Source organism: Silene latifolia, chromosome X, assembly GCF_048544455.1.
Source record: "Silene latifolia isolate original U9 population chromosome X, ASM4854445v1, whole genome shotgun sequence".
In the NCBI taxonomy this organism is placed as follows: domain Eukaryota; kingdom Viridiplantae; phylum Streptophyta; class Magnoliopsida; order Caryophyllales; family Caryophyllaceae; genus Silene; species Silene latifolia.
The window spans coordinates 308,088,788-308,107,283 of NC_133537.1; the positions used below are offsets into that span (position 1 = coordinate 308,088,788).

Consider the following 18,496-nt stretch of genomic DNA (forward strand, 5'->3'; position numbering starts at 1 on the left):
CCTGACCTCTCTGCATCAACTTGATTCGAAGATTTATAGAAGACGGGCGGCATCTTTCGTATCTCTAGAAGCTTCGGTTAAGGTTGTGTGAGAGACCAAACTGGCGGAGACGTCGCCACCGCTTGGTAAGTGATGAGTGGTGCGTAGAATTTGAAAATGAGAAAAACAAACTAAAGCCTATAAACTTTAATTAAACCAGTATCAAACTAAAATTACATCTCAAAAACAAAATAAAAAAAAGGGACTTTGTAAATGAGAATCATAGTTTGAGATTTGTTAGCATTCATAATCTCAGCAGCATTCCTGCAAAACACATGCTAGCATTAACATCAAAATTAAACACTTGTCATCTAAAACTAATGAGACAGTGGTGATCTTCAAAACGTTAGAAAATAGTCATGTTTGATACCATGATGATCTTACAGGAAGTTGTTGTACATGAGTACATGCCCAGTACTATCTCGAAAAGTCAGCAAACATCACGAAATACAATCCTGCAATATTTAATCAAAAGAAAACCAAAATTAGCTCCAAAGTGATTATTGATTAATTGACCAATAAACTTAATCAGCTCCAAACTGATTAAGCCCGCCACAAATTGATTATTGATTAAGTGACTATTTTCATATTCAAAACCCAAGGCATCGACAATTTAAGTTTCAAGAATTTATCCCTTTTATGAAATTTATCTCTTTTATGTTCTAATTAGAAGCACTACCAATCTCCAGAAAATACAGAGATTTTATCATAAAACTTAAGAACATAAACAACCATGCATATACTAATCAATAAAAATCGAAACCCCCAAAAAACACGAAGATTATTAGAGACATACCCGGACTGAACCAAACTTGAATCGCAGAGGATAAGAGCCAAATTGCTATAGAATCGAACTTGCGTATAATATTGGTCCCAATCGAATTGAAGGCTGTCAAAGCCATTGACCGTTCAAGAGAATTTAAAAAGAAGTAATTACCTTGATCAGGAAAAACATTTTGGTAAAAATTAACAGATAGTTCGCTCGTAGCACTGTCGCACCACTCAATTTATCAATCCTCCCAATCAAATCACTTTCCCCAATTTAAACAAACCCCATATCAGTCGGAAACTCATCCGCCATATTACATTGATCATCAACGACTGATTCTAAGTTTTTACAGCGGTAACAACGATGATCGTCGGCGAATTTGTTATTGGAATGGGGATAGTGATGGATGCTAGGGTTGAGGAATCGCAATAGTGGTGTGTGTATGTGTGTGATAGAGAGGAAAGCAATGAACAGGTGAAAGCGGTGAAAAAAGAAGGTGGATTGAGGAGGGAAAAGGCCCAAGAGAAATAGTGGATTGAGGAAATTAGGAGAGAATAAGGTAGGTGAGAAATGATTGTGTCGACAGAAGACATACAAGCCCAAACCGCAGCAAGCCCACAAAGAACAAGCCCGAAACCAATAAAGCGCTACTGTTCATTTCGCGAGTACTGTTCATTAGTGAACAGTATAAGGGGAGGATTTAAAATTAACTAACCTCGTAACTTTGCTAGGTAATGACTAGAAGTCCAGAACTCAACCGAATCAGTAAATAATCGAAAATATCGACCTAATAATGAACTGATGAGTCAAACCAGGCAAAATGTGACCAAGACTTGACTTAATAATGACCCGATCCGATAATGAACCGACTCGATCTAACTCGGCCCAAACACAACCCGACCAATCCAACTAAATGACCCGACCTGATAATGACTCGAACCCGGCTCGACCTGAACTAGAGCTAAGAATTGACCCACTAACCCAACCTATAAATAAACATGAGCACGACCTGAATATAGTCATCAGTTCATCACTCATCACCCGATATGACCTAAAGTGGACATGACCTGATCCGAACGACCCGATTGCCACCCATTAGCATCCTGTCATCTCTCGCAATTACTCTTGATAGAGATTTGCAAAACGATTTGTTCTCATAAATTATTCAAGGTCAGTTTTGTAGAGATTTTATGTGCTTGGCCAAAACATAAGTGACAACTTGAATGGAAGGAGGCGTGGTTTATTGGTTCTTGTAGAAATACTAGCAACATTCAAGCTACCAATCACATTGCACAGAAGGATGGCACACGGATTGATGACATGGACAAAGTTAGTTAGGAATTGTGTTAGTTTGTTGAGCTTTGTATATAAGTAGATAGTTACACACAATCATAATTATTACATTGTAAACAAACACAAATATTATACTCTCAATAAAACCTCTCTTTTATTTACCTCTGTTTGTTAGCTCAAGCTTGAAGCTCATACAACAATGGTGATTAGAGTTGGTTTTACATGGTATCAGTCGCTTAGGTTCTGATTCCTTCATTTTTCTTCCGTTTCCGCAACTTCTGATCCTTTTTTTCTCCTAATTCTGGTAATAATTCTATCTCAAATCAGTAGAATTCCAGAATTTCTTAATTCCTCATTTCTGCATAATTCAATTGAATTTCAGAAATTTTTCACATAATTCAATCGCTGATTCTTCGCATACTTCGTTCGAAGTTCGTTGAAATTCGCTTTTACTTTCTGAATTGTTTACTTTTTCTTGAAAATTCCTCCATTTTTTCTTGCGATTCTGTTTAATCATGCCGAATTCTGGTGATTCCGCTACATCTGTTACTCCTTCTGCATATGCTGTGTATGATGATCCTCTTTACATCACCGCTCATGATCAAATCACAAATAGTCTTGTTGATACTCCTTTTAATGGTACTGATTTCATGAATTGGAAAAGAGAGATTATGCTTGCTTTAATGTCCAAAAACAAGGACGGTTTCATCACAGGAACTTGTCAACAACCTGCTGTAACTGATAAAAAGTATGAACACTGGAAACGAGTTGACATTCTTGTGATGCAATGGATTTTACATTCTATTGAGAAGAAATTGCGTGAAAATTTCAAGTATGTCACTTCTGCTAGACAACTTTGGGGCGAATTAGTTGAATGCTATGGTCAAATCAATAGCCTTGAGTTGTATTAGTTAAAAAAGAATTTAGGTGCTATATCTCAGGATAATTCCATCGTAGTTGAGTACTACAGTCGTCTGAAGAAGACTTGGGAGGAGATTGATGCACTTGATCCTATTCCTCAGTGCACTTGTGGTGCAATGAATTCTTGTACTTGTGTACTTTTAAAGAGAATGTTTGATAGAGAGATGCAATCGAAGTTACTGCAACTTCTTATGGGTTTGAATTCCACTTTTGAGAATGTCAAGAGTAACATTCTCACTATGGAGCCTATGCCTACTATCAACAAGGTTTTGGGACTCCTTCAGAAGGTTGAGAAGCAGAAATCTATCGGTAATCTTTGGTGCATTGTGAGGCCAATGCTTATGCCAGCATCAAACATCCTTCCACACAGCCTGAATCTTCCTCCAAAAGAGTGAAGCTGGACGCAGAAGAAAAGCCAGTCAAAGTCTGCTCACACTGCAAGAAGAAGGGACATGATGTAACTGAATGCTACCAATTACAGACCTGCACTTTCTGTGGTGTTTTTGGTCATGTGGAGCATCAATGTTACCAAGCCAGAAGTCTTGGCAGAGGCAGATCACAAGGAGGCTATGGATCTCAGGGTGGTTATGGAGTTCAAGGAGGATATGGTAGAGGAAGAGGTCGTTCAAATAGCTATCACAAGAAAGGTAGCAATGTCTACAAAAGAACTGCAGCAAATAATGCAGATGCTGTGAGGTATGGCACTGAAGAGAGTGATCAACTTTCACCATTTGATGACAATGAATATGATTACTACACCACTGAACACGTCTTTAGTCAAGCAAAATCTTCTGATCAACAAAGTTTTGGGACTGAAGAGATGGTGGACAAGGTTGTTCAGAAGGTTATAAAAGTTATTGCTGATAACTCAGCTCATTCTAATGCTTCTTTTGCTCTTCCTGCTACAAGTTTTGCAGGTATAACATCTGCTTCTAAAACTCTAACTCCTGGTACTAAGGGTCATTCTAATGTCTGGATAGTTGACTCAAGGGCCTCTGACTACATGACTTCTTGTCTGTCCTTAGTACACAATGTTAGAATTCTCAAACAGCCAATTTTAGTAGGATTACCAGATGGTAGCACTAAATTGGTCCACAAAACTGGTACAGTCTATTTGACTGCTTCCATTACTCTGTATAATGTCCTGATCATACCTGATTTTAAGCAGAATCTTTTGTCAGTAGGAAGATTATTACAATATTCTGGTCTAACACTCATTTTCCATTTCAATGAGTGTTGGTTTCAGGACCCTTTAAGTAAGTTGGTTGTTGCCACAGCAAAAAGGAGTGGAACTCTCTACCTAATAAAGAGTCAGGTGCAGGCAAGAAGACCAACTAGCTTGTGCACTTGTTTTAGTTTACCTACAAATACTATAAATAAGCAAGTTATGAATGTAATAGCTTGTACTGCAAATAAATGTACCCCTAACACTGATGTAATGTTGTTGCATCAAAGACTTGGGCATAGCTCATTTGATAAAATGAGACATTTACCTGATTTCCATTTTTCTATTGATTCTAAATTTCATTGTGAAGCCTGTGCTATCTCAAAGCACCACAAACTTCCCTTTCCTGTTAGTTTTTCTCATGATAAGACCAGTTTTTCCTTGATACACCTAGATGTTTGGGGACCCTATAGAGTTCAGGCTTTGTCAGGTGCTAGTTCTTTCTTAACAATTGTAGATGATTACACTAGGACAACTTGGACTTTCTTGATTCAATCTAAGGATCAGGTCCCACATCTTATCAAAGATTTTTTAGCCCATGTAGAGACACAATTTAATGCCAAGGTAAAAGTTATCAGAACAGACCATGGTACATAATTTGTGCAAGGGCCTTGCAGAGCCATGTTTAATGAGAAGGGTATTATCCACCAAAAATCTGTTATTGGAAGACCTCGACAGAATGGCCGTGTTGAAAGAAAACACAGGCACTTACTTGAGACTGCTAGGGCACTCAGACTGCAGGCTAGCTTACCATTGAAGTTCTGGGGTGACTGTTTGCTGACAGCAACCTATTTGATAAATAAGATGCCAACACCCATTTTACAATGGAAGACACCATATGAGATGTTGTTTGGAGAAAAACCAAAATATGATGGCGAGGGTACTAGGTTCACTATGCTATGCTTCTATGCCTACTACTTATAGAGACAAATTTGGTAAAAAAGCCGAGGAAGATGCATCTTTATTGGGTATCCTTTTGGCCAAAAAGGTTACAAACTCTATGATCTTGAGACTCATACATGTCCGGTCGGCGAGAGATGTTTTTTTTTCGGAAGGGATCTTCCCATACTGCAGGTTGTTTCTCCATTACGGGAGGCACCTAATCATGACAAGGGTGACGAGTCCCTTGTGTTTGGATTGTGTCACGAGATCCAAACCATTCTTTTACTCATACTACAAATATATTACAAAATCCAGGTCACAATAATAATATACCAAATAATCCGATTCACCACAAGTACAAAATGGTAATACTCATTCGACATAATAACAAATCATGTTAACCCAAATACTACTCTTGTTTCATACGGTGAAACGATCACAAATGCTACAAATCCCGAAAGAGGAGAAATTCGCACCTAGAAAAGCGGCGGGGCACGCGGATATCTAGCAGCTTGGAGGGTACCATTGCCCTATCAAGTTACCTTTTCAAGCTTCTAATTCTGAATGCTATATCTTATCACAAAGAGCTGTTGGGAGCATTGAGCATGTTTGATCCTCAATATATTAGCTCTCTTAATAATGTTCTCCAAGTACATGAGCCTGCAACCTTTTTTGATGCTCGGAAAGATGACGGATGGGTTGCGGCCATGGCAAAGGAGTTAGATGCACTTTGGAGGCAAATCGGACATGGGAATCGACTCAATTGCCGCTCATAAGAAGGCAATAGGGTCAAAGTGGGTTTACAAGGTTAAACATAAAGCAGATGGGAGCATTGAAAGACTTAAAGCAAGATTGGTGGCCAAAGGGTACAATCAAGTGAAAGACAAAGATTACAAACATACTTTCTCACCTGTAGCTAAGCTAGCTACGGTGAGAACTCGATTGCCATTGCGGCGATTAAAAATTGGCCACTACATCAACTTGATATAAACAATGCTTTCCTTCATGGCTTCATAGATGAAGAAGTATACATGAAGCCACCACTGGGTTACACAAAGGCTGTTGAAGGGCAAGTTTGTAGGTTAAAAAGATCCTTGTATGGCCTAAAACAAGCTAGTAGACAGTGGAATTTACAATTGACCAAACATCTGTTTCAACTTGGTTTTAGCCAGTCCAAACAAGATTATTCTTTGTTCACCAGGAACAATGCGAAATCAGGAAGCTTTCTAGTAATATTGGTCTATGTTGATGACCTGATTATCTCTGGTGATAATGAGGAGGAGATAAAGGAAATAAAGATAAGTCTTGACAAAGCTTTCACTATTAAAGACTTGGGATTGATGAGATACTTTTTAGATTTGGAAATAGCAAGGAACAACAACGGCATACTTCTTAATCGGAGGAAGTATGTCACGATATTATAAAGGATCTGGGAATGGAGAAGCGCATGCAATGACTTTCCCTTTGCCAAGAGGTTTAAAATTGTCTATAGACCAAGGAGAGCTTTGCGGACCCGAGAAAGATACGGGAGATTAATAGGAAGACTCTTATATTTGAATCTAACTAGGCACGATATCTCCTATTCAAAGTGCAAACATCTCGATCGGTTCTTGACACAACCAAGACTACCACACCTACAAGCTGCTCTACATGTCGTCATATATTTGAAACACACAGCTAATGCAGGGTTATTTTATCCTTCTGATAGTGACTTGAGGTTAAATGCATATTACGATCTTTGTTGGGAACTTGTGCCTTCACTGATGAGATCACAATCAAAGCTCGTGTGTTGCTTGGGAAGTCATTAATATCGTGGAAAACAAAAAAACAAAAAACAGTCAGCAAGAGCTCTGCTGAGGCCGAATACAGGTGCATGTCTTACACAGCAGGGGAGATAGTTTGGATGGAAAGACTTCTCAAGGATCTCAATGTTCAAGTGCCAACACTGTTAGCCTTTTTTTGTAATAATAAAGTCGCCCAACACATTGCCCTTAATCGATTTTTCATGAAAGAACTAAACATCTAAATATTGATTGTCATTATGTTCGAGAAAGGATTCAAGAAGGGCTCATTGCAACTAAGCATGTCAAATCCAGTTTACAACTTTTGATCTAATGACTAAAGCATTGGGAGGACAAAGAAAGACAATTACTTGTCAGAAAGGTTGGGTATGCAATTCCTAAGTGATTCTAGCTTGAAGGGGGAGTGTAGAAATACTAGCAACATTCAAGCTACCAATCACATTGCACAGAAGGATGGCACACGGATTGATGACATGGACAAAGTTAGTTAGGAATTGTGTTAGTTTGTTGAGCTTTGTATATAAGTAGATAGTTACACACAATCATAATTATTACATTGTAAACAAACACAAATATTATACTCTCAATAAAACCTCTCTTTTATTTACCTCTGTTTGTTAGCTCAAGCTTGAAGCTCATACAACAATGGTGATTAGAGTTGGTTTTTCAGTTCTACTGTACACACTTTTTACAGGGTATGGCGTATGGGATTAGGTCGGTTGACTCTGAATGCCCTCTATTCCTGCTATGTATGTGTATAACTCCTTACAAATCCAATTACTGTAAAATATTTTATGGTATAGGGTGCCAATTCTTTGCATTTTCCCCCTTTTACTTTCTCCTTTTGTGTGTGTAGTGTAGGAATAATACGGTTGTCGACCACCAATTGCAAAACCTGATAATAACTTGTGTATAGGATGCAATTCATTGATGACTCGTATGAACTCGAGTCCGATAAATATTCATCTTGATAATAACTTGTTTAACCCGACTCTAAACTGATTCAAATGACCCGATTACCTCGTCTGACTTTTGATGCTATTTTGAGAGTCCCCTCGACGTTTAGCGTAAAACTGCAAATCGAAATAAGGAAACTATGCACTTATTTAGTCACTTTAAAATCAGGGGCGGATTTGGGGGGGAAAGTGAGGGCACGTGCCCTCACGTGACAAAAAAAAAAATTTAAAAAAAAAAAAAAAAAAAAATTTTAAAAAAAAAAAAAAAAAAAAAGACGATAAACACAACCCAGAGACAGAAACAACATAAACACAAACACAAAAATCAAAATAGAACCATAAAATCAAGACGATATTTGAATTTTAATGTATAAATGTTGTCCGCAAATTTTTTTTTTCTTACTGTGCCCCCCTTTACTGAAATCCTGGATACGCCACTGTTTAAAATGCTACGTATTTCGCATTGATCAGTATGTAATTCAGCTTGGGGTTTAATACACTTAAGTTAACTGCACAATCACATTCAACTATTCAAGTGATCTTGAACAGATAAGTATTCATCCTTGCTTTCTTTTTTTCAAATAGGAAGCAACTTTGATCTATACTTCCTCTTCACTAGACAAGAAATGAACCAAAATGTTCTTAATTTTCCCATGAATATCATCACAAAATGCACAGCAGATCATACTTCTTTAATCTCAATAGTCAATACCTTGATAAACCAGTTTAACACACAGAAAATAAATACTCCCTCCGTCTTAATCATTCGTTTACCTTTTATTAAAATACACCTCACAAAGAATAAAAAAGTAAACAAATGATCGGGACGGAGGGAGTATATAAGCTAGTTGAATAGTATTACAACGGATCCTACACAACAACAGACGACAGACGATCTTATACATATAGTACAATAAACTGGAACACCTGAACATATTTGTGTTTCATTCATATGTCTGCAACATTACTTAACTACGTTGGTTGCTTCTAATGCCTGCACTTAACAATAACCTCATACCAAAGCGGGATTGCCTTATACGACTTCCATCAATCTTTACTTCCCTTGAACCTAAGTTCAGCTGCTGCTTTCATCTTAGAAAATATTGCTTCAAGCTTGCTAATTCTATCGTCAAAATCCAAACACATCATGTTGATAGCTCTGACACCTTTGCCTTCATCGTCCTTGTTGTCATCGTCTTCAATTATCAAAGGCTCATCTACATTGTTCTGCGTCTCAGTGTCCATGCCCGGCAAAATAATGATATTATATCCGGAGTTTTCAGGAACCTCATCTCTTCTGTTGTTTACCAAACAATCCTCTACATTGTTCTGCTCATTTCGGATGTCAATTGGATCGTCAATGGGATTGCTCATTTGGTTTATGTTCCATGGCTCAGTTGGTGCATCATTTTCAGGAACCTGATTGCTCCCTTCCCCTGCTTCGTTAATTGGTGTGTTCTTCTCAGCCCTCACAACACGTTGCCTTTTGCTAACAATTTCCGATACATTGGACCTAGTCTTGGCTATCCTCTCACTTCTTCTTCTCCTTTGGGTGATACATTGATATGATTTGGTCCCCCACCAATGGACATACCGAGTGGTAACCTCGCCTCTAAGCAATCTAGGAGGTAAGTAGAGAACCCTACCATCAAGAGGCTTGGAATAGCTACTCCAAGCTAGCTCGACACTTTGGTTAGACCTAGAGATAGGGCATGGAATATGTTGGTCGAAACCAAATTGCATTCCTACCCGGTGTGGGAGGTATTGCTCAATACAATCTAGTCCAATTAACTCACAAGGTCTCAAGCATCTAGCAAATGATACTAATTGATCACTTAGCTTGGAATTCATCACTACCGATTTCCCATCATCACAGTAGAATTCAGAGAATTTCTTATCCGTTACATATAACGCATAGGGCTTCCACAGAAAACATTCTCCACCTGACTCAAACTCGAACCTAATTAAGCGAATTGTTCTCTTTTTAGATTCCAACCAACGAGCCACTCTTGGCTCACCCGAATGGAGAGAGGTAGGTTTTGGACTTAGAGACATAAACCTCTCCCAAACCCACACCTGAACTAACTGTAAAGGTGCCCACAGAAAAAGATTGGATCTATAATCTTTTCCTTGAGCGACAAAATCGACAATTTTTGCTTTCAAAAGTCGTAAATCTCTGTAAATTGATGCTAAGACAGCAGGAGCAAGGGCAATTCTAGTTCCTCTAGCAAGCGATATTGCAATAGCGAAAACATGTGGTGAAATGTAATCAAAAGACTGTGTAGGAAACACATACCTTGATAACCATAACACAAGAAATGCAATGTGTTCAGATTCACCCCCTAAACCAGTAAAATAGTCAATCCACTCGGAATGTCGCACGACAGTAGTAGCATTCGAGAAAAAAGACATCATCTTTCTCGTAATCTCCTCAACTTCACTACTCTGATTCAGAAATCTAACACACTCCCCCAACACAGAATACCCACCTAACATCATAACATCCTCAAGAGTAACAGTAGCTTCACCAAAAGAAAACACGAAAGTGTTGGTTTCAGGACACCACTTCTCGGCTAATGCAATGATCAACTCATTATAGTTGGTAATGTTGTAAGTAGAAGCGATAATTGCATCAAAAATACCAACTTGCTTCCATTTATCTTGATGACTTTCCCTCAAAGTACCAACCCAAGTGACCCAATTCTTTAGGGGTACTGATCTACCTTTGAAAGAAACTAGGGATTTCAACAGCGAAATGTTGGGTCTGGAGGTGAGGGAATCAGAAGGCGGTTCCGGAAGCGGAACGTTAGAATCGAATGTGGGTTTGAGAAAATGTGCATTTTTTCTAAGAGTGCTTCTTTCATCACCAATTTGATGGGGTGATACCATCAACTCTTCCCTTTCTTCAATCATTTTTTTTTTTGGCATGAAAATGATTAAATGAGGAGAATGGGAGGATGTTGCAGTTCAGTTGAACTCAAATCATGAAAATTGAATGTTTACTTGGTTAGTTCAGAGAAGGGACATAAGCAAAAGTAAATGCTTTCCTAATGGACTATGTAACAGTCATCAATTATGAACTGCTTTAAAGTATGTATCTTTTGCGTGAAACTACTCTAGTTATAATTGAATTTTTACATCAGGTTTTGTAACATTAGCCAGCAAGTCCCCTTGTGACGGAAATATCTGTCACAAGCTTACGATAAAGTACTACCCATGTGAGTAGATAAAACAGATTGCTACCATCTAGTAGGAACAGATTGCTACCATCTAGTAGGAACTATCCTTTTGTTTTATCTACCCAAATGGGTAGTATTTGACCCGTCACAAGCTTGCCATGGATATGCTTTTGGATGTCATTGGGGCGGGGTGATGGTGGATGTAGTCTCCCCCATACCCGTACCCACCAAGCAATTTTCATACCCATACTGGTCCAACCACTCATGGCGGGTACAAGTTTCTATACTCGTACCCGCCCCGCCCCGTGAAAAGCTAGACCCATACCCGTCTCATTTACCACCAACCACCTATGTCATAATTTATGTCGGTACTTTTTAAAATAAAATGTAGTTTAACACGTATGAATTACCCCGCCAATTTCTTTTTATTATTTCTATTTTAAGATTTTCAATAAAAATTATAAAAAAAAAAAAAGCATTATAAACACTCATAATAATTTATTTTTTTAATAACATGCGTGTATTAGTGGATATGGCGTAAAAGTAGAGGTAACAATTATTGACACAGCTCGAAAATTCGATACGAAGTTAGCGGATTAGGGTCGAGAGGTTGTGACCCATTTAAGTAATTGGGTTGACACAGACACGACACGGAACTTAAATGGGTCGGGTTAGGTTGAGCTCTTTTGACACGAACCCGACACGAATAACCCATTTATTTAAAAGTGTCATAATATATCTGGTTGAATCAATAATCCAACAAAACAACTTAAAAATAAGCATTCTCATTCATCACTTTTGGGATAATAGGACTATAAAACTTAGCTTATTAATTAGTTAACACAAAATCTCATTGAAGACGGCACGTATCCGTCACTTTGGAGTGACGGATATCATTTTCTCTCACAAATGACCCAAATAGAGGAGAGAGGGAAGCACATGGGGGTGCCCCCACCTTGTCCCCCCTATCCATTTTGTGAGTGGCATTACCCGTCACTTGCTCCGACCCGTCTTCAGCAAGACTAACTGATTAGTTAATTGGGTTAAACGGGTTAAATGAATTACAAATGACCTCTTAAAAGATAAATGGGTTAAACAAGTCGGGTTGGATAATAGAAAAATTAAATGGATTGGGTTAGGGTTGAGACAAATGACTTGTTTATGTAATTGGGTTGGGTTAGAGTTGGGATAGTGATGACCAGTTTACCGTTGATAAGAACACGAAAACGACACGACCCAATCTGTTTGTCAGGTCTACGTAAAACCCACCCCGCCCCACCACCCATGGTGGGTGGAATTCTTGTTCCCGTACCCACCCCGCCCCACCACCCGCAAAAGTTCTACCTATCCGCCTTCACTTGCTAGTTACTACTGTACTTAATAAAACGTCAAATGCCAGCTTTCCAATTTCTTCCCTATCTTAGTAAGATTGATCGCCTCCAAACTAACTTAGGAGTCGTTTGGTTACCACCTCTCTTAGCAGTTAGCAGACATGCTTTCAAGTTTTAACGTTCAAGGTCAGTTTCCACACTTGACACTTCTCGTCCAACTAATTATAATATCAGCCTATAAAGTCGACATTTTATGCCAGAAAGCGAACGCAGAGTACAGCAAACTTATATCCCCTAGCTCCTGATTTCTTAGATGATCATATTTTACAGTAACCAGCTGATGAAATATCTATATAGTGAAACGTGAATGGCAACAACAATCGTCATGCCACGCTCTTGCCAATTACATATGTTACCTCCGTGAAAAATTATCACCCAAAAGATGGTTATACAGTATTAGTCTTGTTAATATGTACAGACCACCAATTTTGATCCTAGGATGCTAGCTAATTTCTACCGCGCAAAATTTTGGTTGCCTGTGAGGCGAGAGAAACAGCTTTACCCTCGGAAGTCATCATTCTCCATTCCTTCTCGGCCCGGCGCTGATGTTGGCGTGCATTCTTGGCTCGTTTAGGTGCTAACCTTGTATCTCTCTCCTCAAATGCCAGCCTAAATTTCTCGGCCATAGACAACTCATCTGGGCTACAGAATGGTTGAACTAAAATTCTTGAAGGACGTCCAAAGGATGCCCATGTACTAGGATCAATATCCTCAATTATGGGATCATCCAAAACTATGTCTGGAAATGCTTCCCAAGGGACCACAGCTCCCTTGAACCCAAAGGGCGAAGGCTGTGGGTTTATCTTGATGCGGGGGCACTCAGAAGAGAAATCCTCCAAAAACTCAGGACCAATCTTCGGCTGCAAACAACAGCATTAAGAATGAACTAGGTAAGATATGATGGAAAACAATGGTAACTCTTACTTATATGGGTCACCTTACACTAACATTACTGTCATATGAGCTTTTTCAAAGGGTTATCAAGTATGGACCTCATTATTGGGTCGCCTTACATTATCTTACCATAAGACAGTTTCTCGGGATTCATACAGCAGCCAAAAACAGTTGTCAAGTGAAACAATAAAAAAAAGAAGGTCGTGCTGGTTTCTGGTTAACCAGTAGTCAAGTGAAACACCCATGACTGCTGATAGATGTCCAAAATGGATGTTACAATGCAGCTATGTTAAGGTAAGTCACAATGCAACTATCTTAACGTAAGTACAGTGTGAAACTGTCTAAAGGAAACTGTCAAGGTAAGCCACAATGCAACTAGGGTAATCCTCCCATGACACTGGTTGCTATTCCATGGAACAGGAAAGTCACAATGCAACTATTCTAGTTCTACATCTGCTCTAGAAAAAGGGAACACATCAATGTCAAAAGGTTGACAATGTGAATAACTAAGATGCACTTGTATTCAATCCTTAGTATTCTCCCTCATGCATTGATGCATATATATAAAATTATAGAAAAGTAAATATTACTGATATGAAAGGCAAGCTCATACCCACACTATCCATCGAAGGGAGTCTCCGCCATCAGTGATCTTAGCAGTATCAAGCTCTTCCCATGAATCTTCTTCCACACTATTAAGCGCTGGTTTAAATAGACCCAGAGATCTTCGTGCAGTAAAATCACTCCGAGGACAGCCTCTGCAATACCAAATTTCATTCATAGCCTCTTTTAAGTCAAAATCTCATTTCCTAGGTGGGGATCCCCCATGGTATTAAATCTCGATTTGATACTTAACTTTGAATTGTGGCTCATATTGCCTCATAGTGTGGTATCAGTAACTTTCAAACCTTGTTAAAGCTTATCACAATTCAATGTCACGTCCAAACTCCAAGATTTAATACCATGGGTTCAATGTCAAAATAAATAAGAATATAAACATATTGCTGGCAAATAATTTCAATAAGCATAAGCGCTCTATTATTTCAAAATAGTAAACATCCTATTCACCCTAGTGGCTTGTGAATGAAAGAATGTCTTATTGTCACGGCAATGCCAAGTAAACTACTTTAACACAGACATAAGTTACGCTTGCATATAAGTCATAGTACAGAAAGATAAAGTATTCTTGAAATAAAATGAAAGACAAATTTGAAATTTTGAATTCCCATGTATAAGATTTGGCTTGCAAAAACAAAGCATTTTGGAACACTAAAGAGTTGGAAGAAGTAAATTCATACCCACATCTTAATGTCTCCAACGAAGGACAAAGCTGAACCAGTCGGGCGACCCCATCCGGCGTAATATTTCTGCACCGGCTGTAATACAGCGGACGAGACAATTAATAACAATAATAATAATAATAATAATAACCTTCCCAAGGACAAATGGGCAGATAACTTGCAGACTCATAGGAAAATGGCAAGCAAGCTAAGCAAATCATAAATTCTTCACTGTCAGTCATCCTATAAAGGCAAATAGCCAACGTAAAAAGTTACTGCCAAGCAGGAAAACGTAAAAGGCTGAAAGTTACTGAATGACAGTGAAGCTTCATGACACTACTAATCTACATCCCAAGTCAAATATTGACCCATAGATAACGATACTTAACCTTATGTCAACTGCACGCAAAGATCTACACATCTCTGCAATTTTCGCGAGGCCAAAATCTGAGACATCCGAAGAAGAAATATCAAGGATTTCCCATGTGTCATCAGCAAGCAAAAGAATCACTTCATCATTTAATAGCTTTTTCCTCCGCGCAATTGCTGCAATTGCAATCTATATTTCAATCACATTAATAGTAGTAAGAAATCAAACCCCTCAGATACCAACTGAATTTCAAACAAAGACTACAAAAACATTACCCAATGCCTCAAGGCTCCTACCTACGGCAAAAGGGATCCAATGTATGCAATATTTTGTGTGTGTTAAAAGCGCAAAGAGGTAGGAGAAGACATTAGGTAACCCCAATAGATACTTCAAAGCTCTTAGTATAGAAACCATGGACATAATTAGTGATCCATTTGTGCTTAAAGACGGAAATTCTTAAGAGAAGGAAGAAACCGAAATAAGGATTGGACAAAGTCACAAAGTAAGAACATTGTGTTGCTCCTCGATGTTTCTCTGTAATGGGCCATATTCTATGAGACAAAGCTGCATGTATGAACATGTAGCACTACCAAGCATAAAATGGACAACACTTCCAGCACATCTAGTTCATGAACATAAAGCTACCTTATATTGTCTACATTACTTTCTACCAATAAAATACACACGCATTCATTATTATATTGTATCACAAAAATGGTGCAAACCTTGATATCAGCTGGGAAGTTAATAGCAACTTCTCCCAAATCTGGTATTAGATCTTCTAAATGCTTCCCTATCACTCCAATACATAAGCTGAGCAGACTAGGAGCCTTTGTCCTTTTAACTTGAAGAACTGTTGAAACAAATGCAACCAGTCAAACATGAAAAGCTATAAACCGACTTCACATGACACAAGGGTATTTACAACAAACCCACATGCCCTCCTATGATCATAAGTCAAAATCACAGTAAAAAAAATAAAATAGCAACATATCACATTAGAAACCTATATGCATTCACTAAAGAAAATATTTGTGTAAAAGCCACCATTATCTGAGATGAATTAATGCTATTACATGCAAAGTGAAACACAAATATAAGTTGTTTCTTCTAATCTAGCACTATGGTCAGCAGAATTTTCATGGAAACTAAGGGGAAACAAGATCACACCTAACCTGACATGCAAACAAATTCAGCGTTAAGCAGCTAGAATCAAATACACCTAACATATTAATGAGACATTGTGAAATGAGAGACTGAAAACCAAAAAACTGCATCATCAAACCGACAAACTTGACCACCCATAAGAACTATGCTCTTGCTTGGATTCGGGGTAATATAAAGCGGTAAAAGAGGTCAAAATCCAAACAAAGAGAAAAAGGAGGGCAGGGGTGGTGCAGGAACCTGCAGTGAGGGAGGTATTATCTTATCCTCATCCTCCATAGTATAGTATTAAATATCAGTTCCTGTCACAGTATCAACTGTTGCAGCCTAATATTGTAAACTGCGACCAGAATTGCCTCAAAACATAACAAAATGCGGTCAAGGTGATCTTCAAAAAACCCCAACCATCACCTTAGCCTCAACTCCTTTGCTTTCTTGCTTATTAACACCTTAACTAATATCCTAAATCAAGCAAACCCTACAGATAAACATGGAACCATCCATCCACCGTAGAAAACTAATTCAGCCTAGCAAACCACTTGTTTTAACATTGCTTAAAATACCGCTAACAAAAAATATAAACGACTGCGACGGAGGGAATAGGGTAATTAACTCAGCCTGATTCTAAGCCAGGCGGAATACAATTCACTTGACCCCTAATAGTAATACCCTAGTGAAAAATCCACATAATTTATCATACTCGGTCCGTTCACACACACTAAAAAGGTAAACAAATGATCGGAACGAAAAGAGTAACAATTTAATCAAATTAAGCTGATTAGGAGTAAAAGGAGAGAAAGGGGGTAAACCTGGAGAAAAGGAGGAAAGAGAGGTGGAAGAGGTAGGGGTATTATTGGAATTATTATTATTAAGATTAAAATCATGGAAGGAAGAAAGCATATGGTTGATGAGATGTGTTGTTGCAGTAGATTTAGCCTTCGTTTCCATGATTATTATTATTGTTTGGTTGGTTGCCGGAGTTTATCAACCCCTGAGTTTTTTACCGGTTGTCTTTTATATCGGCCCATCGCCGCCTTTTTTCGGTTTCGTATTTATGGGTTTTATTTCTGCATTTTGAACGGTAAACTTTTGTTGAGTTTATTCGGATTCGGATTTCACCATCAGATTGATTGACTTGTTTGGTTCGGTTGATTATCGGTTTTGGATACTTTTACCCGATTCATTTGGTCCATTTAAAATTGGCTCAATTGTAGAACCTGAGTGAGATCAGGGTTGAAATTGGCATGACTCGAACGTTAATTCACCTTTAACTGACGTGTATTCCTTATTTAGCCGTTAGCACCTTCTAAAATGTCTAAAATAAATTTTACTTTAGTTTGGAAAAGAGTTTTTTTTTTTTAGAAAAATAAAATAAGTAATTGATTGTACACACACTATTCATTACTCGCAATTATTGAATGTGTGTTGGCATGTTTACATCGAGACTAGGGTTCCTACAAATAAGATACATGAGGCATTTTCTAAGGTTTGAGAGCGTTTGTGACTTGCAATCGAATCTAGACTCCAACGCTTTTGTGTTGCTGCAGACTGTCTTGGTAAATCCCACCGGAAAAACCAGTTTGACACATCATAATCGATACTTGCAATATTTAAGAAATGTAATGAGTGACCTCAATTACACTCAATTCCTGAATGAAGTTGAAGTAATTTCAACTTTTCTCATAAATATTCTTTCGTTGTATAGTTTGTACAAAATATAATTTTTACTTTGCCTAAAATAAATTATAGCTTTGCCGAATTCAAGTCATCTTTCGAAATATTTTAAATATTAGATTTGAGATAAAACTGTCATCAAATTGATCAAATTTGATCACATTTAACTATTTAAGTTTTTTTTTTTTGATAAGGTAAAGAAACTAGATTGACTTCAATCAATCTATACCATCCTTCCGGATGAGAACGGTAAACGAAAATCAACGATTTTCAATTACCAAGAAGCAAGCATATAGTAAAAGGGCAACAACAAGAAACTCTCATAATTCCTTTCTATCATTAGAAAGGAGTGTCTCTTTAAAGCCCAAACAAAAAAATTAAGGGTTTTTCATGGGAATAATTCATCATATATCATCTCTTCTTATATTAATATATCCTAACATTTAATTGAGAATAATCTCGTCTTTGAACTCATTTAACTCGTATTAGACTAGTAGAAGGGATACCTAAACAACCGGGGAAGTGGTGATTGACCCCATAACTTTGTGCGATTGTGAAGTTAACCTCCAAACTTTCAATTGGAGTGATTAGGCCCCGTAACTTACATGATAAGTGAATTAAACCGTTTTGTCAAAATCTCACGAGAAATTCAATTTA

The 18,496-nt window shown here is 38.0% G+C and overlaps 2 protein-coding genes across 2 annotated transcripts; one reads left to right on the forward strand and one right to left on the reverse strand.

The window, feature by feature from the left end:
• Window positions 1-2,616: 2,616 nt before the first annotated feature.
• On the forward strand, window positions 2,617-4,844 carry LOC141620483 (uncharacterized). The gene is made up of 3 exons (XM_074437341.1): window positions 2,617-2,933; window positions 3,072-3,309; window positions 3,393-4,844. Exons 1-3 carry the CDS (start codon window positions 2,617-2,619, stop codon window positions 4,842-4,844), a joined length of 2,007 nt encoding a protein of 668 aa, XP_074293442.1.
• A 7,875-nt stretch (window positions 4,845-12,719) lies between these two features.
• Window positions 12,720-17,241, reverse strand: LOC141617393 (uncharacterized). Its single transcript, XM_074434585.1, has 6 exons — window positions 16,975-17,241; window positions 15,727-15,854; window positions 15,021-15,190; window positions 14,650-14,727; window positions 13,965-14,109; window positions 12,720-13,317 (listed from the first exon to the last, which is right to left on the reverse strand). Exons 1-6 carry the CDS (start codon window positions 17,111-17,113, stop codon window positions 12,904-12,906), a joined length of 1,074 nt encoding a protein of 357 aa, XP_074290686.1. The 5' UTR covers window positions 17,114-17,241; the 3' UTR covers window positions 12,720-12,903.
• Between the last annotated feature and the right edge of the window lie 1,255 nt (window positions 17,242-18,496).

Excerpts from the sequence above, each read along its gene's own strand:
- LOC141620483 (XM_074437341.1), top strand. The coding sequence starts at position 2,617 with ATGCCGAATTCTGGTGATTCCGCTACATCTGTTACTCCTTCTGCATAT. Across the intron at positions 2,934-3,071 it reads AAATTGCGTGAAAATTTCAA|TCGTCTGAAGAAGACTTGGG; the intron begins GTATGTCACTTC and ends TGAGTACTACAG. Across the intron at positions 3,310-3,392 it reads TTTTGGGACTCCTTCAGAAG|CCTGAATCTTCCTCCAAAAG; the intron begins GTTGAGAAGCAG and ends CCTTCCACACAG.
- LOC141617393 (XM_074434585.1), bottom strand. The coding sequence starts at position 17,113 with ATGGAAACGAAGGCTAAATCTACTGCAACAACACATCTCATCAACCAT. Across the intron at positions 15,191-15,726 it reads ACTTCCCAGCTGATATCAAG|ATTGCAATTGCAGCAATTGC; the intron begins GTTTGCACCATT and ends ATTGAAATATAG. Across the intron at positions 14,728-15,020 it reads TTGCGTGCAGTTGACATAAG|CCGGTGCAGAAATATTACGC; the intron begins GTTAAGTATCGT and ends GCTGTATTACAG.